Source organism: Chionomys nivalis, chromosome 8 (genome assembly GCF_950005125.1).
Source record: "Chionomys nivalis chromosome 8, mChiNiv1.1, whole genome shotgun sequence".
Lineage (NCBI taxonomy): Eukaryota > Metazoa > Chordata > Mammalia > Rodentia > Cricetidae > Chionomys > Chionomys nivalis.
Genome location: NC_080093.1, coordinates 22,259,457 through 22,279,049, shown reverse-complemented (window position 1 = coordinate 22,279,049; position 19,593 = coordinate 22,259,457). Strand labels below are relative to the sequence as shown.

Below are 19,593 nucleotides of genomic sequence, written 5' to 3'. Positions count from 1 at the left end.
ACTGTGACCCCCTCCTCCGGTAGTTGGTCAGCTGACCCCCAGCTCAGGAAGAACAAAGGAGAATGTTAAGCAGAGAGATGGGGAGAGAACAAGAAGTGAGGACAGAGTATTTAGAAAAGGTAGACAATCAACAGAATAATTCTGAACTTTGTAGTACAAAGAGAAATAAAAGATTTTAGTGGTGAACTATGAAAAATATTGGGAGTAGTCTATTCAAAAATTAAAAGACTAATACACTTCACAAAGTGCTGAAACAGAAAGGTGGTGCTTGAGGTGAAGTTATTATCCCTAGAAAGTAGGAAGTTACTCTGAACTTTGTAGTCCCCAAAGAGGGGAGGCCAGGTAAATTAGGCTGTGGTAAGTTTTCATTTGTTTTTAATTATGTTAGGTCTTTCTAAACTACTGTTTTATACAAAATCCACTAAACTTAAGATTTAGTTCTGTTATTTCAAGAACAACATAGTCAGAATTATACATAGCCTCTAAATACTGACTTGGTTAGGTTCACATGTGAACTTTATACAATGTTTCTGTGAAAACTGAGAATCAGGGAGAATCAGAGACACTGTGTAAAAATGGTGATGTTGGGCAGGCGATATGACTCTGCAGGTAAAGGCAGTTGCTGCCACACCTGACAACCCAAGTTCCATCCCTGGGACCTACATGGTGCAAGGATGGAGAGAAAGGATTCTGGAGTTGTTATCTGACTTCCACATGTAAGCGTGGCATGTATGTATGAACACATGAACATGTACACACAAAGTATTTTTTTTAATGATGGAGCTGGAGAACTAGATCCAGTAGTTAAGAGCACTGGTTGCTTTCAGGAGAACCTGATTCCAGGTGCCAGGTGCCAGCACCCACATGGCGGCTCACAATTGTATGTAACTCCAGTTCCAGGGGGCCTGACACCCTCCTCTGGTCTCAGTGGGCACCAGGCACACATGTAGTGCATAGATATACATTCATGCGAAATCCCATACATGTAGGGACATAGCCCCACCCATTGGGGGCGTGTTCGCCTCGGGCTAATGTTTACGGATAAATCTGCCGGGCGTGAGCCCAGCAGCCCTTTTCTTTTGCTCCGCTTTTCCAGTGCTCCGCGGGAACCTGTGGTCCTGTAAGTCTATTTCCTTATTAAAGCTGTATATATCTATATAATCTGTCTACATTCATTTGCGCCACCACATTTGGCGCCCAACGTGGGGCGCCACTCCTCTGTTGTAATATGAACGGCGGGGCTGCGTCCCCAGCACCCGGCCGCCCGCATGGCTTATGCCCCAAAATAATTACACGGAAACTGTATTCTTTTGAACACTGCCTGGCCCATTAGTTCCAGCCTCTTATTGGTTAGCTCTTACATATTGATCTAACCCATGCTGGCGGCTGGGTGCTGGGGACGCAGCCCTGCCGCTCTTATTACAACACATACACATAAATAAATTTCTAAAAAATTTAAATGGTAGATTCTTGTATCTGGGAGGCAGCTCAGTAAAGAAAGTGTCAGTCAAACAGGCACAAGAACCTAAATTTAGCTCTCCATCCCCACAAAAAGGCCAGGTGTGGCAGCAAGTTCCTGTAATCCTCAAGATGGAGAAGCAGAGATGGGTGGATCTTGGAGCTTGCTGGTCAGCCATTATCGACGAATTGATGATTTCCAGTCTCACCAGAGCTCCTGTCTCAGAAATTAAGTGTAGCACAATTAAAGAAGACACTCCACGTTGATCTCTAGCTTCCACGTGTACACACATGCACACCAACTTATTCACACTCATACAGTACATTTGCACACTTGTGCGCGCACACATACACACACACACACAATGAAGTCCTTTTGAACTAATCTTTCATTTAAAATAAAGTAGAACGGAAATGCTCTTTTCTGGTGCTGAAACTGAACTGAGGGCATTGTGCTTGCTTTGTAAACACTGCCTTGGAAGCTATGTTAGCCCCCTTCCCTTTAATTTGAGACAGGATCTCCCTAGGTTGTCCAGGCTGACTTTGAACTCTGGCATTGATTGGTTTTCAGTTCTCCTGCTTCAGCTACATAAGCAGCTAGGGTTGTAGGCCTGACCCAGCAGTCATTGCTGTTAGGATTAAAATTCTTAAAATACAAAAAATATTGAAAAAATCTTGAATTAAAAAAAAAAAATCTTGGCCGGGTGGTGGTGGCGCACGCCTTTAATCCCAGCACTTGGGAGGCAGAGGCAGGCGGATCTCTGTGAGTTTGAGACCAGCCTGGTCTACAAGAGCTAGTTCCAGGACAGGCTCCAAAACCTCAGAGAAACCCTGTCTTGAAAAAGGAAAAACAAAACAAAACAAAACAAAAACAAAAACAAAAACAAAAAAACATCTTGTCTTAAGATATTCTTTCATGCCGGGTGTTGGTGGCACACCCTCTTAATCCCAGCCCTCTGGAGGCAAAGGCAGGTGGATCTCTGTGAGTTCAATGCCAGACTGGTCTACAGAGTGAGTTCCAGGACAGCCAAGGCTGTTACACAGTGAAATCCTGTCTTAAAAAAAAAAAAATTCTCTCCTTTTGAAGACAAAAAATCCTTTATTAAAAACAAAAGTGGCTAAGTGACATGGTCAGACATTCTTGAATTCATCAAATGTTTTACCTGTGGTCTGCATGTAAAGCTCACCTCCTACCTTGGTATCTGCCTCTTGTTGCTGTTAGCTAGAGGTGGTTTTAATAGTGCATGCCACGTAACTAAGCTGACGTTTTGAGCTTCGTTGACAGCCATGGAATCAGTAGTTTCAAAGTGCTTCTGTGGTTGTTCACCTAAGGCCAAAAGAGTCAGACAACTTCACTTTGATTGAAGTCTGTTACTCCTGAACTTGTGTACGACAGTCCTTTGAAATTTATTGTGATTAAAGGTTGTAGATTAAATGACAGTTTAGAAGTTTTATATTATTAAATATTTGTGGTAATGGGTCTGGAGAACATATCAGTAGAAACTGAAGCTTGTAAGTGGTCTTTGTTTACAGTGATTGTGTATAAATATTAGATTTGTAATGAGTCTTTTCCTAATTACCTTTTATTTTCTAAATTTTTGAAACAGTGTTTGCCAGCTCTGAGCCTGTGCCAGGATTTCAAGGGGACACCCTGCAATTGGCATTCATTGACCTCAGACAAGTAAGATGTGATGATGCTCTCCACTTACTGTTCTGTCTGCTTCATTAGTTTATTCTTAATGGTACCAGAGTGTTTGTTTGCCCTGAAAAACCCATCTTTCTCTAAACTCGTGTTCATTATAGTGTCTCAGCTTTATGGGCTTTCTCATAACGAGAATTTGATTTATTCGTTTCTTGCAAATATTTTTTATAATTTTGTGGTCATATAAAAATCAGTAGTAGTAACGTTGTTAGAGCTCTGTAAATTATTACTAGAAAGTCACCCCTTGTTTAGCATTTTATTAATGGTAATTTTTATAAATTTTTGTATTCATCCAGAAAAGGGATAAAACTAAGTTTTTAAAAAATAATTATTTATTCTCATATATTTTTTGGTAAGAATGTTCAAAGTTTAGTAACAAATGTGAATTCTTTTTTCTGCTTTATATTTTTATTTTATTTTTATTCACTTTTAAATTTTGACATTTCTACTCTGTTGTATTCTTTATTTTTCTTTCTTTTTTTCTATCTCCTATTTTTTCTTCTTAGTCTTTTCTTCTTCTTTCTTTTTCTTTCTTAATCCTAGGATTAAGGAGCTTAGTAAAGCGGGGAGTCAGAGTGTGTGGAGGAGGGGCAATCCCTTAGGGGGTTCAGGAGTGCTAGATTGACAGCAGGACTGACTGCTGTCTTTGGCAGGAAGCCTCATGGAGACTGATTAAAACAAAGGCACTGTGGTCAGTCTGCTAATGATGTTCATTCCCCTGAGGATGGAGGTGACCCGTGGTGAAACTCCACCCTTGTTATGAGCAGAACCTCAGCACACTCATGTCTACAGTAAGACTAATTTGAGCATTTAAGAAACTCCGATTTCAGTAAATGTTTGGGATTAGAGCTCTTTTTGCTATTCCTGAACAGCCAAAGTGGAGTAAGTACTTATTGGCACCTGTGTATTCATTATTTGATGAGGAAGTGTGATTGAAGTAGATACAAAATAGTATAAGGTGATTTCATTCTGTGGTGTTTGAACACCCTTTAGAGCAGACTGGAACCCTAGTAAAACCATGGAAATGAATGCTGTTCCAAGTCAGGTTTCCAAGGATGCTGAGAAAGCTGTTTCTGTAAGGCACTCACTTCTTCTGCACACAGTCAGTATTTAGAATACTAAATAACAACAGGATGGGCCAACAAAGACCATCTTCTGGGTAATGTGGGTCTATAGTCAGCTAGCCATGCTAAGTTGGGAAGGGTAGCCGAGGAAGTCACTCAGCTTTGCTCCCGTGTGCTGAGGAGATTATTGCAGTAGCTCCTTTCAGAGGACTTTGTTTTATTTGTTCTTGGAGGAAAATGATCTAATACAGAAAGCTGAATCCGTAGCAAGTTGGAAACAGGGTTAATTGAGTTTTCATTTCTCAGGCAGTTTATGACCCTGTATTAATGTTCTCCAACTCAGAGGAAATGACTGAGGGTACGTCCCCTACTTGTGATCTATTCACAGAGATTTTCTGTTTTGCAGTCTGTAGGATTATGAATAATACCACATAGTTCGTGAAGATGTCCCTAGGGGGATGATCATATAGCTCAGCTGATAGAGCATGTCCCTAGCACACCTGAGGTCCTAAGTTTAAGAAACAAATAGCAACAACAACAAAAAAACCAGGCAAGGGGGTGAGGTGACACACTCTGGTAATCATAGCTACAACCTGGCCCAGCAACCACCACTAACAAACACAGGCCTCTCTTATTACTGCCCAGCATGCTGCCCTTTGCATTGTAGTAAGCAAACCTTACTTTGCACTTTAAAAAAGAATCCTTTTTTTTTTTTTTTTAATAGATGTGTTTGACCCCAGTTGCCTTCCTTCACAGAGTCATTGTAGACAGCATAGATGGCCAGTTTATAAACTGAGTAGTGGTGGCGCACACCTTTAATCCTAGCACTTGGGAGGCAGAGGCAGGTGGAGCTCTGTGAGTTTGAGGCCAGCCTGGTCTACAGAGCTAGTTCTAGGACAGAAAAGCCCTGTCTTGAGGGAAAAAAAAATAAAAAAGGAAAGAAAAAGATAGCTATTTTGTAAGGCATGTATCTCTCTAGGGGATTTTATTATTTATTAAAGTACACTTATAAATATTAACATCTTGAGTCGGGACTGAAAATATGTGCACTTAGATATTAAGTTAAGTTCTGGTTGACTTCTCTTTTAAATGTAAGCTGTTTGAGAGACTTTCAAGTGAACTTTAGACACCATCTATGAATGTGCATAATTATGAAACCTGTATGTGTAGGGAAAATGCCATTTTACAGGGATAGTTGGAAGCATTAACACCACTGTGCCATATGGTGGTCAGTAGAAGTGGAAGAGAAACTCTGAGGAACTAGTTGATTATGTTAATTTTTTTCTAGTCTTAAAAGAGGCTTAAATTTTGTTTTTTATTAATGTTGAAATTTAGTGATTCACTGTCTCTAGACTCTCATACTCTTGCTTTTGGCTGCTATGTCACTTTGGCCATAAGTTAAGTTTTATGAGTTTAATGGTATAGATTTAACCAATTCAAAAAGGTAGCTGTATTTCACTGCATCTGCTTTTAAAATAATTTGCAATCACATTATGAAATATACAATATGAGAATAGGCAGAAATCAAAATTGATCTTGAAAATGAAAGTCTTCCATGAAATCATCCAAGTTCATTCTGTCCAGTGTTATTGATTATTTAAATACCGATGCTTTAAAGTTTTGGTAGTGCTTTTATGTCTGACTTCATCAATAGATATTATAGTGTCTTTACCTTTTTGTGAAGGAGTTTATTGTCAGACATAAATGGTGCTTGCACCTTTATTTACATTTCAGTTGACTTTCTGCACTTTTCCTTCTTTTTTTGCCTCTGCTCTGTGATCCATTTCTGTCTTAATAGGGTGGCTGACAGTTCTTTTCAAGTGTACTTAGAAAGGCAGGCAGCTCTTTTCATAGTGTGTATAAGGGTCGCGCTTCTGGTTTTTAGTTTGAATTTGATACTGCTTCATGAATCGCTGGGTATGAAAGATTAGGAAGTAGGTCCAATGGTCAGATTTTACCTGCCCACCCGGACTTTGCCCTGAGGTCAAACTCCTGATATTTGCTGCACTGAATAGAGGAACTGATGACAAGTGTGAGTTGGTACAAAAGGAAAGTTAGAACCATATCAAAGCTGAAGGCAGAGAACTGGGACTCAGTGAGAGACTGTAGTTAAAAGATAGAGCATCAGGAATGCCCTCCTCTAAAGAAAAGGAAATAGCTGACCTGTGAGTGAAAAGACTTTATCATCCTGCCAATCACAGACTTGCTAATGGAAGCCAGTTATCTCAACAACATCTTAAGACCTACTAGCCTAACAGACAGTGTGGAGGATTAGCGGTTCTGGTGCTGCTGCCTGGCCAATTTAAACAAGCCATTTAAACACAATTTGTACGTGTAAGTTTTCTTACAAATAAGAGTTGTCATCTTCCTGTATGAAATTAAGTCACAAAATGATGGTATTTTATATGCTTATTGGTCTTGCCTTTTTTTAAATTCAAAGGCATTAAAAAAAAAGTGAACTTAAATATGTGACATTCTTCTGATAATATACAAAAACCTTAAAGTTTGAAGACTATTTTACTGTAAGATTGTGTGTTTAATATATAGTGTTCAGAGGCAACCTATTTCTAATACAGTAGCAATATTTCACTAAATATCACTGGAAATGGAATATCACATACAAATACATTTTTCTGGTTAGCTAAGATTGTATTTTAACCTGATGAAAAAGTTTTTAAGTATAGCTTTTCAGCGTGGTTCTTACAGCTGAGCATCCCTGGCTTCCCTGATGCTGGCATTAAATCTTATTTAGTGGGTGCTGTGTAGCGTTGTGGTGAGTTTCTTCAGCTGACAAGATACTGCTTCATTTGAACCTTCTTCGGATAATATGTAGAGTTTTAAAATGATCGAGAGGTGGAGTTATAGCTAACCAAACAATCTCTTGCTTAAAAAAAAAAAAAAAACTGTTGGCTGAAGTTTTCTTATCACCCTTGAACAGTATTTGCTGAAGTATCTTTCTGGGAACATTGATTTCTTATGATGATAAACGTTTCTTCAAAAAAGGTTTCCGAACTGGGAGTATAACTCAGTTGTAGAACACTTGCCTAGGAATAGGTGAGGCCCTGGGCTGGGTACCAGCACTAGGAAACAGAAAGACGTCCAACCCATATCAGCTTGAGAAATATAAGAAACACTTTATCTTTTATTTAATCTTTCAGAGACTAACTCGGTACATTAGAATTTTAAACATACAAATTCTGCAGCAGCCTAGCATTTTCTAAGCACCTCACAGAACTTTTGCCTTGCTCATTTTGGGATGCATTACGTAAAACATCTGTCTGAAATGCTGTCTTAAGGATGACTCTGTAGATGTCTATCTCTGATGGGGGCCAACATATTTTAAACTAATGACTTTGATGAAAATATGAATTAGATTTATTGTTGTATAAAGCTAGACAAGTTACTGACAGAGAAGACAAAATCAAAAGGCCCTGAGAACTTTAGAGTCCCCCCAAATGATACAGGCTATTGTTATTGTTTTGGGTTACCCACCAGAGCTAGATGGGAAGACCCTGTTGCCGAATGTGTGACACCACGTGCTTTGGTTGCAAAACTGGAGAAATCCAGAAAGCTGGAACTGAGCCGGAAGCTTCCTCTCTGCAGGTATCTTCATATCACCTGCAGGTGCTGTGCATGTGGGCTACTGAGAGAGAAAACTGCTTGGCTGTTTTTCCTATGGACCCTGTGAGCTACTAAACCAACCTTCCAGACAAGATGCGTCCACTAGTGCAGTAGTCTAGAACATTAGGGGGTAGCTAACTTTCTTTCTTTCTTTCTTTCTTTCTTTCTTTCTTTCTTTCTTTCTTTCTTTCTTTCTTTCTTTCTTAGGATTTATTTTTATTGTATCTGTGTGTCTGTGTAAGGGTGTCAGATCCCCTGGAACTAGAGTTACAGAGTTATGAGCTGTCATATGGGTGCTGGGAATTGAACCTGGGTCCTCTGGAAAAGTATTCAGTGCTCTTAACTGCTAAGCTATCTCTCCAGCCCTCACTAACCACTTTCTGATTGGAATTTTGGCTTTCTGATCGGAATTTTGGCTGCTCTTCTAGAGGACCTGGGTTGGACTCCCAGCATCTACATGGAAGTTTACAGTCATCTGTAATTCCAGTTTCATGGGTCCAGTGCCCTCTTCTGACCTCGGTGGCTAGCTAAAGATTGTGTTTTAATCACAAAATCTTTAATACTTTTCCATTTTGTTGAAAATGTTAAAAATTTCCAGATTGTAGCTTCTGAGCATTTTTCTCACAGTAAATTGAACATCCCTGGCTTACCCTTGTGTGCCAGAAGATGGCCTTGGACTCCTGAAATCTTTATTATTATTATTATTATTATTATTATTATTATTATTGTCGTAAAGCATTTTATTAGCATCAAATGTGTGATTCTTTTTTCCTTTTTAAATTTTTTTTGTATTGTTTTTATTGAGCTATATATTTTTCTCCACTCCCTTCCCTTCCTCTCCCCACCCCTTCTACCATCTCCCATGGTCCCCAGGCTCCCAGTTTACTCAAGGGATCTTGTGTTTTTCTACTTCCCGTGTAGATTATATCCATGTATGTCTCTCTTTACTATTGGTCGAATAGATATATGGCCTCTATTATTATGATTTTCTTTATCTCTTCTAGGATTAGGTCCTGTTTTTAAGTACTTGATTTGGGGCAACAAGAGAAAAGTATTGGTCATTTCTTTAAACTAGATATAGAGATTTCAGAGAGAGTACAAATTGTCTAAAATATATTTATATCTCTTAGATCTTTCTTTTTAATCATTGCTAGTATCAGTATTGGTGTTTTGCCTTCTTATATGTATGTGCACCACATGTGTGCTTGGTGCCCACAGAGGCCAGAAGGGAGCATTTGACTCTGAAAAACTGACCTTAAGGTGGTTGTGAGATGCCATGTTGGTGTTGAGAATGGAACACAGGTTTTATGGAAGAGCAGCCAAAGTTTTTAACCTCTGGACCATCTCACCAGCCCTTAACAGCATCTTTTCAAATGTCTACTGCTAAGTTGTCTTAGCTAAGGGATCTATCACTATGATAAAGCACCATAACCAAGACAGCTCATGGAGGAAAAGGTTTATTTCACTTAGACCTCCATATCACAGTTCGTCACTGAAGAAAGTAATGGCAGGAACTCAAAAGAGAGCAGGAACCTGGAGGCAGAAGCTGATGCAGAAGTGATGGAGAAATGCTACATACTGGCTTGCTCTTCATAGCTTCTTCAGCCAGCTTTCTTCTAGCACCCAGGATCACCAGCCTAGGATTGGCTGCACCCACACTAAGCTGAGCCATCCAGTATCAATCATTGGTCAAGAAAATGCATCCAGGATTGCCTATCTGATGGGGGCATTTTCTCAGCTGAGGTTCCTACTTCTAGAATGACTCCAGCTTGACTCAAGTTTCATAAATCTAGGTAGCACACAAGGGCAGTATATCTTCAAAAAAATCATGGTTCTGCTGACTTTTCACAAAGTGACTTTTTCTGTAATGCTCAGGTCATGAATGAAGACTTGACCCTTAAGCCTCACTCACTGCCTCTTGCCAGTCACGACCCTTTCCTCTCAAGCCCCTGTTGTTTCTGTTGCTGTAGAACTTGAGCCTGATTTTGAGGTTTGCATGTTTTAAACTGTGCAATGTAACTTTGTGATTTTGCCTTCTTCCCTTCAGTGTTGTGTTTGTGCAGTGTATGTATGTTGTTATGTGCAGCTGTGGCTCATTCATTCTCTTTGCTGTGTAGCTTATCCTTGTACAAATATAGCTGTCAATTCATATATTCTACTATTGGCAGACATACGAATTGATTCCATACTTGCTTTCCTTCTTTCTTTTTTTTTTTTTTTGGTTTTTCGAGACAGGGTTTCTCTGTGGTTTTGGAGCCTGTCCTGGAACTAGCTCTTGTAGACCAGGCTGGTCTCGAACTCACAGAGATCCGCCTGCCTCTGCCTCCTAAGTGCTGGGATTAAAGGCGTGCGCCACCACCGCCCGGCACTTGCTTTCATAAATAGTACAAACACATACATTTTTGTATGCCATGTAGTGAACATATACATACGTTTCTGGGCAGGCATTTGTCTAGGAGTTACTGAGCCGGGGAATGTGTGTGTAAAGACTGTAGAGCAGTTTTCCTAAGCAGCTGTGCTAGTTTATATTTCGTTCAGGAGCATAGAAAAGTTGCTCACCTGTCATCACTTGGTATAGTCTGCTTCTTCCTTTTTAACCACTCCCTGGACTGGACAGTTTGACCACCAAATTCTTCTCAAACTATTCCATAAAACAGAAAAAAGAAGAATATACTAAACTCATTTTATGAAGCCAGCATTGTTCTGATACTGCACTGGCTAGTTTTATGTCAACTTGACACAAACTGGAGTCCTCTGAGAGGAGGGAACCCCAGATGAGAAAATGCTTCCATAAGATTGGGCTGTAGGCAAGCCGATAGGGCATTTTCTTAATTAGTGATCAATATGAGAGGACAGGTGGTGCTACCCCTGGGCCTGTCCTGGCTTCTGTAAGTCTGAGCAAGCCAGTAAGCAACACCGCCCCCATGGCCTCTATCAGCTCCTGCCTCCCGGTTCCTGCCTTATTTGAGTTCCTGCCTTGACTGCCTTAATGATGAACCATAATATGGAAATACAAGCAAAATAAACTCTTTCTCCCCAAGTTGCTTTTGGTTACAGTGTTTCATCATAATGGTAGAAACCATAAGACAGTACCAGAATTAGATGAGGACTTACTGAAGAAAAGGAAACTGCAGATCAATTTCCCTGATAAGCATACATATAAAACTTCCCAGCAAAATGTTTGAAAATTGAATTTGAAAACATATTAAGATGATCATACCTATGTCAAGATAGTTTCCTTCTGATGATGCAAGATTAGTCCAGCATCTACAAATATATAATTTAGCACATAAATAGACTTAAGGACAGAAAGCACGTGTGCATCTCAGTCATTAAAGAAAAAGCCATCAACAGAGTTCAACATCCTTTCATGATAAAAATCCTGAATAAACTAGGAATAAAAGGACCATACCTCAACATAATAAAGGCGGTATATGACAATCTTCAGCCAACCTTACACTAATTAGGGGAGCTGGGTGTTGTATTTCCCCAAAATCTGCAAGGAAACAGGATGTCCACTCTTTCTACTCCTTCAGTCTAGTTCTTGAAGTTTTAGCCAGAGTGGTAAGACAAGAGGAAGAAATAAAGAGAAGAACTCAGATGACCTTGTTTGTAGATGACATTATCCTTATTTAAAAGACACTGAAAGCGCCATCAGAAAATAGTAGACCTGATAAATCCTTTCAGCAAAGTAGCAGATTATACAATCAACACACAGAAATTAGTAACATTTTAGTAGCTTTTCTATATCCCAATAATGAACTTACCAGACAATAAATTAGAGAAAGAAAGAAGGAGTGGGCAGGGGAAGACAAACTCACACACCTAAGGAGTAAGCTTAATTAAAGAGGTAACACTCCTGCAGTGAGAATGTCAGATACTGAAGAAAGACATTGAAGAAGGGATAGCAAGACCTTGAGTACTCATGGATAGGCAAAATTAATTTTGTGATAATATTACCAAAAAATGATCTATAGATTCATTGCAATCCCCACCAGAATTCTAGTGGTATTCTTTATAGAGGTAGAGAACAATCCTAAAATCATATGGAAGCACCAAAAAATCCCAGAATAGCCAAGATAATCCTTAGCAAACAGAGTAGTGCCAGAGATATGCCAATAAATCTTGAATTATATCACAGAGGTACAGTAACAAAACAGCATAGCACTGGCATAAAAGACATGTAGACCAATGGGATAGGAAAGAGGATCCAGCATGCTAAAGGCTTGGGAAAGCTTACTGAGCTCTCTCTCTCTCTTTCTCTCTAGCAAACTAATTTGGATGCAAATTTATTAATATCCTGCAAAGCAGTGTTATGTGTGGCACAGCTTGGAAACAGATTTACCAAAGCCACTGTCACATTACATATAGGACCTTAGAATTGTCTCTTACAGGGGCTGGAGAGATGGCTCAGAGGTTAAGAGCATTGCCTGCTCTTCCAAAGGTCCTGAGTTTAATTCCCAGCAACCACATGGTGGCTCACAACCATTTGTAATGGAGTCTGCTGCCCTCTTCTGGCCTGCAGGTATACACACAGACAGAATATTGTGTGTGTATATATATATATATATATATATTAAATAAAAGTTAAAAAAAAAGAATTGTCTCTTACAACTGAGGGCTGTGGTGGTGCACGCCTTTAATCCCAACACTCAGGCAGAGGCAGACAGATCTCTCTTAGTTCAAGGCTAGCCTGGTACATAGTGAGTTCCAGGACAACAAGGGTTATGTTTTGTTTTGTTTTTTGTTTTGTTTTTTTGTTTTGTTTTGGTTTTGAGATAGGGTTTCTCTGTAGCTTTGGTGCCTGTCCTGGAACTAGCTCTTGTAGACCAGGCTGGCCTCGAACTCACAGAGAACCGCCTGCCTCTGCCTCCCGAGTGCTGGGATTAAAGGTGTGTGTCACCACCGCCCGGCTAAGGGTTATGTTTTAAAAGAAAACAACAATAACAAAAAACTCCACACAGTTATAATTGTAAGTAGATATATTTTAATATCGATATGAACTCTTTAAGTATTAAAATGCAAATAACACAAAATGGTTTTCAAAAACAATTTGTTGAACTTCCTTTTCCTAAGCATTCAGATGACTTTACGAAAGATGATAATTGCTAGAGGATTAATGCTGCTTAGGAGCAGCAAACCAGGCAGTCAGTTACACAGAATAACTTGTTTTTAAGACACATGAAATGGCAACACAGGATTGCTTGTGAAGAATGAAGGGATTTAAGCGGGAAATTAAAATCCTAGTTCATGTACCCTTCAAATCCCAGTAGATATCATATTTCTCACTGAGTCATCAGCCTGTGGTTATTAAAATACATTATGCATGCTTGGAGAGAAATAATGAATATGTTCAGAAGTATATGTCTTTCCTTACTAATATTCCTCTTATAAATGAAATGGGAAAAATGGGAGGGATAGATATTTTTTATAAAATGATCAAAGTGATTTTTATATTTTTCTCATTGTTAAAAATGTCTTACACTGTTAAAAAGGAAATGGAGTTTGAAGTGATTTTTTTTTTGCATGTAATGACTTATTTCCTTAAGACAAACTGCCTAGTAATTGCCAAATTTAAATCCTTAAAACAAAACCAGAACTTCCAGAAATAAATAGTATTGCTATTTAAGGGTATTATAAATATGATGAAAAAGCAGTTAAACTTTTTTAGTGCTTACAGAATTTCTTTGCTCAGGTGGCTTATTTTGCACGTTAACTTAGTCACAGACACCTATGTATGGAGAAAGAAGAAACATAGAACTTTATTTAGTGGATCTCTTTACCTGGTCCCAGCTCCTCCTGCCATGTCAGCAAGCAACCCTCTCAAAACCCACCAAATCCCAAAATAATTGTAGGATGACATAGGTTCATGCTAGTCGTCACAGAGGAAACAGAAGGCTTTTCCTCACTTCACACCTTGGTGTTGTTCACACATCACTGATGTACATACAGTTTTGTTTTTTATTTGGGTTTTTATTTATTTATTTATTTTTGAGATAGGGTTTCTCTATATAGTCGGGCTATCCTAGAACTTGTTCTGTACACTAGTCTGTCCTCGAATTTTTATAAGCCAGGGGAAGAGGTACAGACGACACAGGAAGATTATCACACAGAATATCCACAGAGGACTTTGGAAAGGAGCTTGGGTAAGTATGATGGGAATTAGGCAAGGTGCTTGAATGAGTATCTTTCTTTTCTTTGTTATTTTTTTGGGGGTTATTTGTTTGTTTTCTTGAGACAGGTTTTTTTTTTTTTTTTTTTTTTTTTTGATTTTTTGAGACAGGGTTTCTCTGTGGCTTTGGAGCCTAGCTCTTATAGACCAGGCTGGTCTCAAACTCACAGAGATCCACCTGCCTCTGCCTCCCGAGTGCTGGGATTAAAGGCATGCGCCACCATTGCTGGCTTGACTTACATTACTTACATTACATTACTGTTCTAACTTACATTTTGAAAGATTATTCTGATTGCTTTAAGGAGAATAGATGTTTAAAAAGACAAAATTAGAATCAGAAGTAACAATAAAGTTACTTTGATATTCTCAGATAAATATGAGATATGCAACAGCATATCGATAATGTGATGGACTATTCCCAGTGATGTCATCATATAGACTCACAATTTCTATTTTTTTTTTTTTTTTTTGGTTTTTCGAGACAGGGTTTCTCTGTGGTTTTGGAGCCTGTCCTGGAACTAGCTCTTGTAGACCAGGCTGGTCTCGAACTCACAGAGCACAATTTCTATTTTAAGTATTGCATATAGTTTAGTTTGTCCTGAACAACTTGTTTTTTTTTTAATCTCAGGAATAGTATATTTTCTAATTAACTCTACTTTTGAGCAGAAAACACGGTGTGTAGTACAGCATCACTTACATTTTGTACACTCCCATCATCTTCTCTCCAGTGCTCACCTTCCCCTGGCCCTGGGTTTTCTTGGTTACTCTGTTGTGTAGAGTTTGCACTATGTTTGTAATTTGTTATAAAGCCCTTTTGGAACAATGATTTATAAATAAACATTTGTTGGGGGAATCCTAAAACTGCAGTCAGAAGCTCTAGATATAGATGGATTTTCTCTACCTTTTTATTGAATAAATCTTTCTTGAGTTCCTCAAATAGTCAAAGAGTAAAGAAGTACAAGTAGGTAGTAGACATAAGCTGGGCCGGTGGTAGATGGTGTATACCTGAAACCAGGCTGTAAGTTTGAGGCCAGCCTGGGCTGTACTCTCAGGTACAGCAAAAACTAAGCTATCTGAGAGATGCGTTAGTTGGTGTCAATGAAAACAGAATTATCTTAGCGAAAGGATAGACACTTGAAAAGTGTGAACAAAAAGCCACTCGAATGCATGCGAGTAAGAGCGCTATTGGATAGGACAGCAGAAGCTGCATGGGCTCCTGCCTCTCTCGTTAAGTACGTCACAACCTTGGAAAACAGTTTCTTGAACTATGTCAGCTGTTTAACAGAAAAAAGGTGTACAGTTTACTTCTGGGAGAGATTTCTTTCCTGACATGCTTACTTGTCACTACTAAAGTCAGTGACTTGTGTGACACAGCTGCATAGCAGATTTCATCAAAGCGATGGCGGGGTGGTGGCCTTGGTGAAGATAATGGTGAACTATTTGGAGCTGGCATTTCTCCCCACCAATGCTGCTTGAGAAAGGAAATACCGTGGACATCCACCTCCTTCTTCTCTTTATCCCCCTCACCTCTTCTCTTCTACCTTCCTATGCACAGACCATATCCCCAAATAATTACAGGCTGCACAGTTTAGGAAAGAGGTTCTGTCCATCACCAGGAAAAAATAGGAGACTCCTGTAAGTTTACAGGACTCGAATTGCATCTGATACAAATAACCTTGGATTCTTTCTCTGGGGACATGAACAAGTGTTGGAGGTTATGAAGGACGTGTTTGGCCAGAACTCTTGCCATGGAGACTGGGTGTCTGCCAAGACTTCACTTTGAAATCTCTGTCTTCTGTTTCTAGTCTTAAGGCATCATAACATACCATTCTTTTGCCACTAGTCTATTTTATTCTCTTATGAAGAAGTTACTTTTAAATAACAATTATTTCCACTATAATTAAATAAATCTTCCTTTGTTTGCATTGTATTTGTTACTATATTGTATATACACCCTGCTTGCTTAAACTTGCCCACATAACTCCTTCACAGGAACTTGCTTTAGAAGTTTGAAGTCTTTGACTTCTAATGAGATTTGCCCAAGTTGTAGTATCTAAATGCTTGACTAGCTACAGCAGCGGGAGCGTAAGCTGTATACACATCTCCTCCAGCAAGCTTTTTATTCTTAGACAATTCTAAAGTCATCTGAAGTGCCAGAGAATTAAAGGTAGAGGCATTGGAGTTTACTCCTGAATATAACAAGACCAGACATCTCACAGAGTTTACCTTAAGGTCCAGATATTAGAAAAATATGCTGCCCTTGGTAAAGCTTAGATGATGAAGGATTAGTTTGAACCTAAATGGCTTTTGCCCTTTCTCTTCTTTGTGTTCCAGTGTCGTTACTGTAGGGATCGTGGTTTATGTTTAAATATATAGGTGACTTATATTCATACCTTCAGCTATTAATATGCATTTTGAACTCAGGTTTGTAACTGTTATTTTAAGAACTAAGTTCAAGCTACTGTATTGTGTGGGCAATTATTTTTTGAGGTAAAACATATTTTCTCTCTCTGCTGAGAACTGAACCAAGGACTTTATCATACTAGGTGTATGATTTACCACTGAACTATGTCTCTAACCTAGTTTCTCATTTTAAAACAATTACGCACCCATAAGTTACAAGCAGTTCCCTGCACACTTCCCTTGTCGTTCTCCAGTGATCACTACAGTGTGATTATCAAGACCAGGGAACTGTTCAAAAGCTCTCATTTCTCCCCTTCTCTTTAGTCTCTTAGAGTAATTGGTTTGTTTTCTTCCTCACCCTTTATAATTCACACATACTTGTGAACACACTAAAGTGCATGGTCATAGTTAAACTTTGTTTTGAGATAGGCTGGCCTCAGATATGACTTTCTTACCCATGGCTCCTGAGTGTTGGGATTACAGCCATGTGCCGTCACACCTGTCTATGCTTGCAGAATGACTGGGCTCATTTATGTTATATAATAATTAACATTTTAAATGCAGTATTCTGTTATTTTATGTTGATAAATATTAATCGATTTTATTCTCTTTGATCTATTCTTGCTGTCCTGTAGTATGAACACAACATAATTTATTGAAGTATGTGTCCTTGTTTTTAGGCATCATAGGGTCTCAAGATTTTCACTATCAGTAATGTTGTAGATAATATCCTTATATAGTGGGCAACTGTGACTATTTCAGTAAGCCTTCAGATGTAATATTTCTATATACTGTCAAAAGTGCACCAATCATTTCAAAGAGTTACTAAGCAATATGACAATAAAATTAATAGATATGTGGAAAAATATACACTGTGTAAGTATACAGTTTGGAAGTCATAGACTGTTCCTTATCTATGATGTAAACATTATCATTCTGCATGTTTGCAGGACTTTGGGGGAACACAGTGCTGGGAATCCAATACAGGCAAGCACTCTACTACTGAACCACACTCCCTGATAGTTAGATTGATTTTTAGATAAAATTTCAGCATGCCCCTATAGACCAAAAATTATAAGCCAGTACTGTCATAAGCCACATTTTGGGGTAGCATTTGTCGCAGTCCAGCCATGATGGGTTCATACATTCCAGGGTAGGGGCATGTGGATTAGAAACGTTAGGTAGGAGGAACAGAGATATGAAAGAAATACAGAGACATAGAATAGAACCAAGAGGGCTATGCAGTGAATACTGACTCCACCCATGTTTATTTTTCATATACTTTTATACCCCAGTACAAAGGGGGGGGGGGGTAAAAGACTGCTTTAACATGACACAGGACAACCAGAACAGTTACTTGTTTCAAAACTTGACACATTCAAGCCATTATTTCCTGAGTAAAGCATTTTATGTTTTTGGCAGGATATGCAGCAAACACACCCTAGATAAACTCAAACTCTCTGACCTTTAGTCAAGGTAGACCAGGCTCACATCTGTGTTCCTCCACACAGTACATAAAATACAGTCCCATATGTAAGTGTTCTTAAGATTATCAATATCTTGTTAATTCGTTTTCATTAATTAGGGCTGGAGAGATGGCTCAGAGGTTAAGAGCACTGACTGCTCTTCCAGGGGTCCTGAGTTCAATTCCCAACAACCACATGGTGGCTCACAACCATCTGTAATGAGGTTCTGGTGCCCTCTTCTGGCATGTAGGCATATATGCAGGCAGAACACTGTATGCATAATAAATAAATAAATCTTTAAAAAAGAAATGGCGAGCCAGCACTTGATAGGCAGAGGCAGGGTGGATCGTGTATCGCTGTGAGTTCAAGGCCAGCCTGGTCTACAAGAGCTAGTTCCAGGATAGGGCTCCAAAGCTACAGAGAAACCCTGTCTTGGAAAAACCAAAAAAAAAAAAAAAAAGAAGGAAAGAAAGAAATAGGCTAAAGTTCCTAGAACAGCCTGTCACAGTAGGGGTAAAGGTATTCTGGACTTGAATGAATATTATACATGCTATCATAATTATTAAATATTAGTTAACCCAGAGTGACAGTATTTAACAAGAAATTCTTTTAGAAATCAGTTCACTTTGGGACCAAAATTCCCAGTATTCATCTATAAGTATTTTCTCAGATCAGTGAGATGATCATTATCTTCACATTTGGGTGACCCAGAGAACTGCTCATACACAGCTAGTGTTTTGTTTTGAGCCAGGATCCCACTGTGGAGCACTGGCTGGTCTGGAACTTGATTTGTAGACCATGCTGGTCTCCCACTCCTGGAGATCTGCCTGCCTCTCCTTCCCAAGTCCTGCTGGGATTAAAGGTGTGCGCCTCTATGACTGGCCCACTGCTAGCACTTGGAAGGGATGCATTCCTTCGCATCTGTGCTGGTGTGTGCTATGTGGGGGAGGCACATTGTAAAAGAGCTTTTAATTAATGATTTAGGGGTGGTGTGGGGGTAGTAAGATGAAGGCCGGGTTAACCACAAACTCGGCAATCTTCCTGCCTCAGTGCATTCAGACACACAAACTTTAGAAAATCTCGTGGCAGCCTTTGCCATTTCTCTGTGGGATGTGGTTAGACACTGCCTTTCCAGACACTCGCTGTCCGCTCATCCTCACTGATCCCTGATTATTCAGTAGTTTCTCTTCTCACTCTGGCGTCCTCTCCTTTTCACCTCCGGGTCTTTTTCTTTTTTTCTTGTTCCATTTTCATTGTGTGTAGTAGGTATTATTTCCTTTGATTTCTCGTGCCCTTGCCATCTGAACGCCCCCCCCCCATTCTGATGTAAAATGACCCTAGCCTTCTACAATTTGGCAGAAAGATTTCTTTTCCCCCTCTTCCTGTTGTTCTGGGGGCCCATCTCCTGCAGCTCTCTCTAGCAGAGTGCATTCTTTCATGGGCTGCATAGAGAGAAGGATGAGTGGTGGCTCCCCTAGCTCTTCCTGTCCATTCACCTCTGCCTCTAGCAGTCTCTCACTGTTAACTTCCGCAGTGCCTCTCCCTGTTCACACACGTGCCCTTCTTTTCTTCATTTTCAGCTGATAGCCATTTTTAATGAGTGCATGGCACTCTCGGGAGTGCAACTGGGTACTTCCCTTGTGTGGTCCCAATCTGCTTAAAATTCCTCCACCCTTCCTTGATCAACTCCTGACACACTCAGTTTGG

At 39.4% G+C, this 19,593-nt stretch overlaps 1 protein-coding gene across 3 annotated transcripts in view; it reads left to right on the top strand.

Moving 5' to 3' along the window:
• The window catches only part of Exoc6 (exocyst complex component 6), a 150,621-nt gene that overhangs the window by 115,554 nt on the left and 15,474 nt on the right, over positions 1–19,593 (top strand). For all 3 annotated transcript variants that reach the window (XM_057778887.1, XM_057778888.1, XM_057778889.1), the window contains one exon: positions 3,066–3,139. In XM_057778887.1, the coding sequence (XP_057634870.1) occupies positions 3,066–3,139 (74 nt within the window). The remainder of the gene's footprint in view (positions 1–3,065; positions 3,140–19,593) is intronic.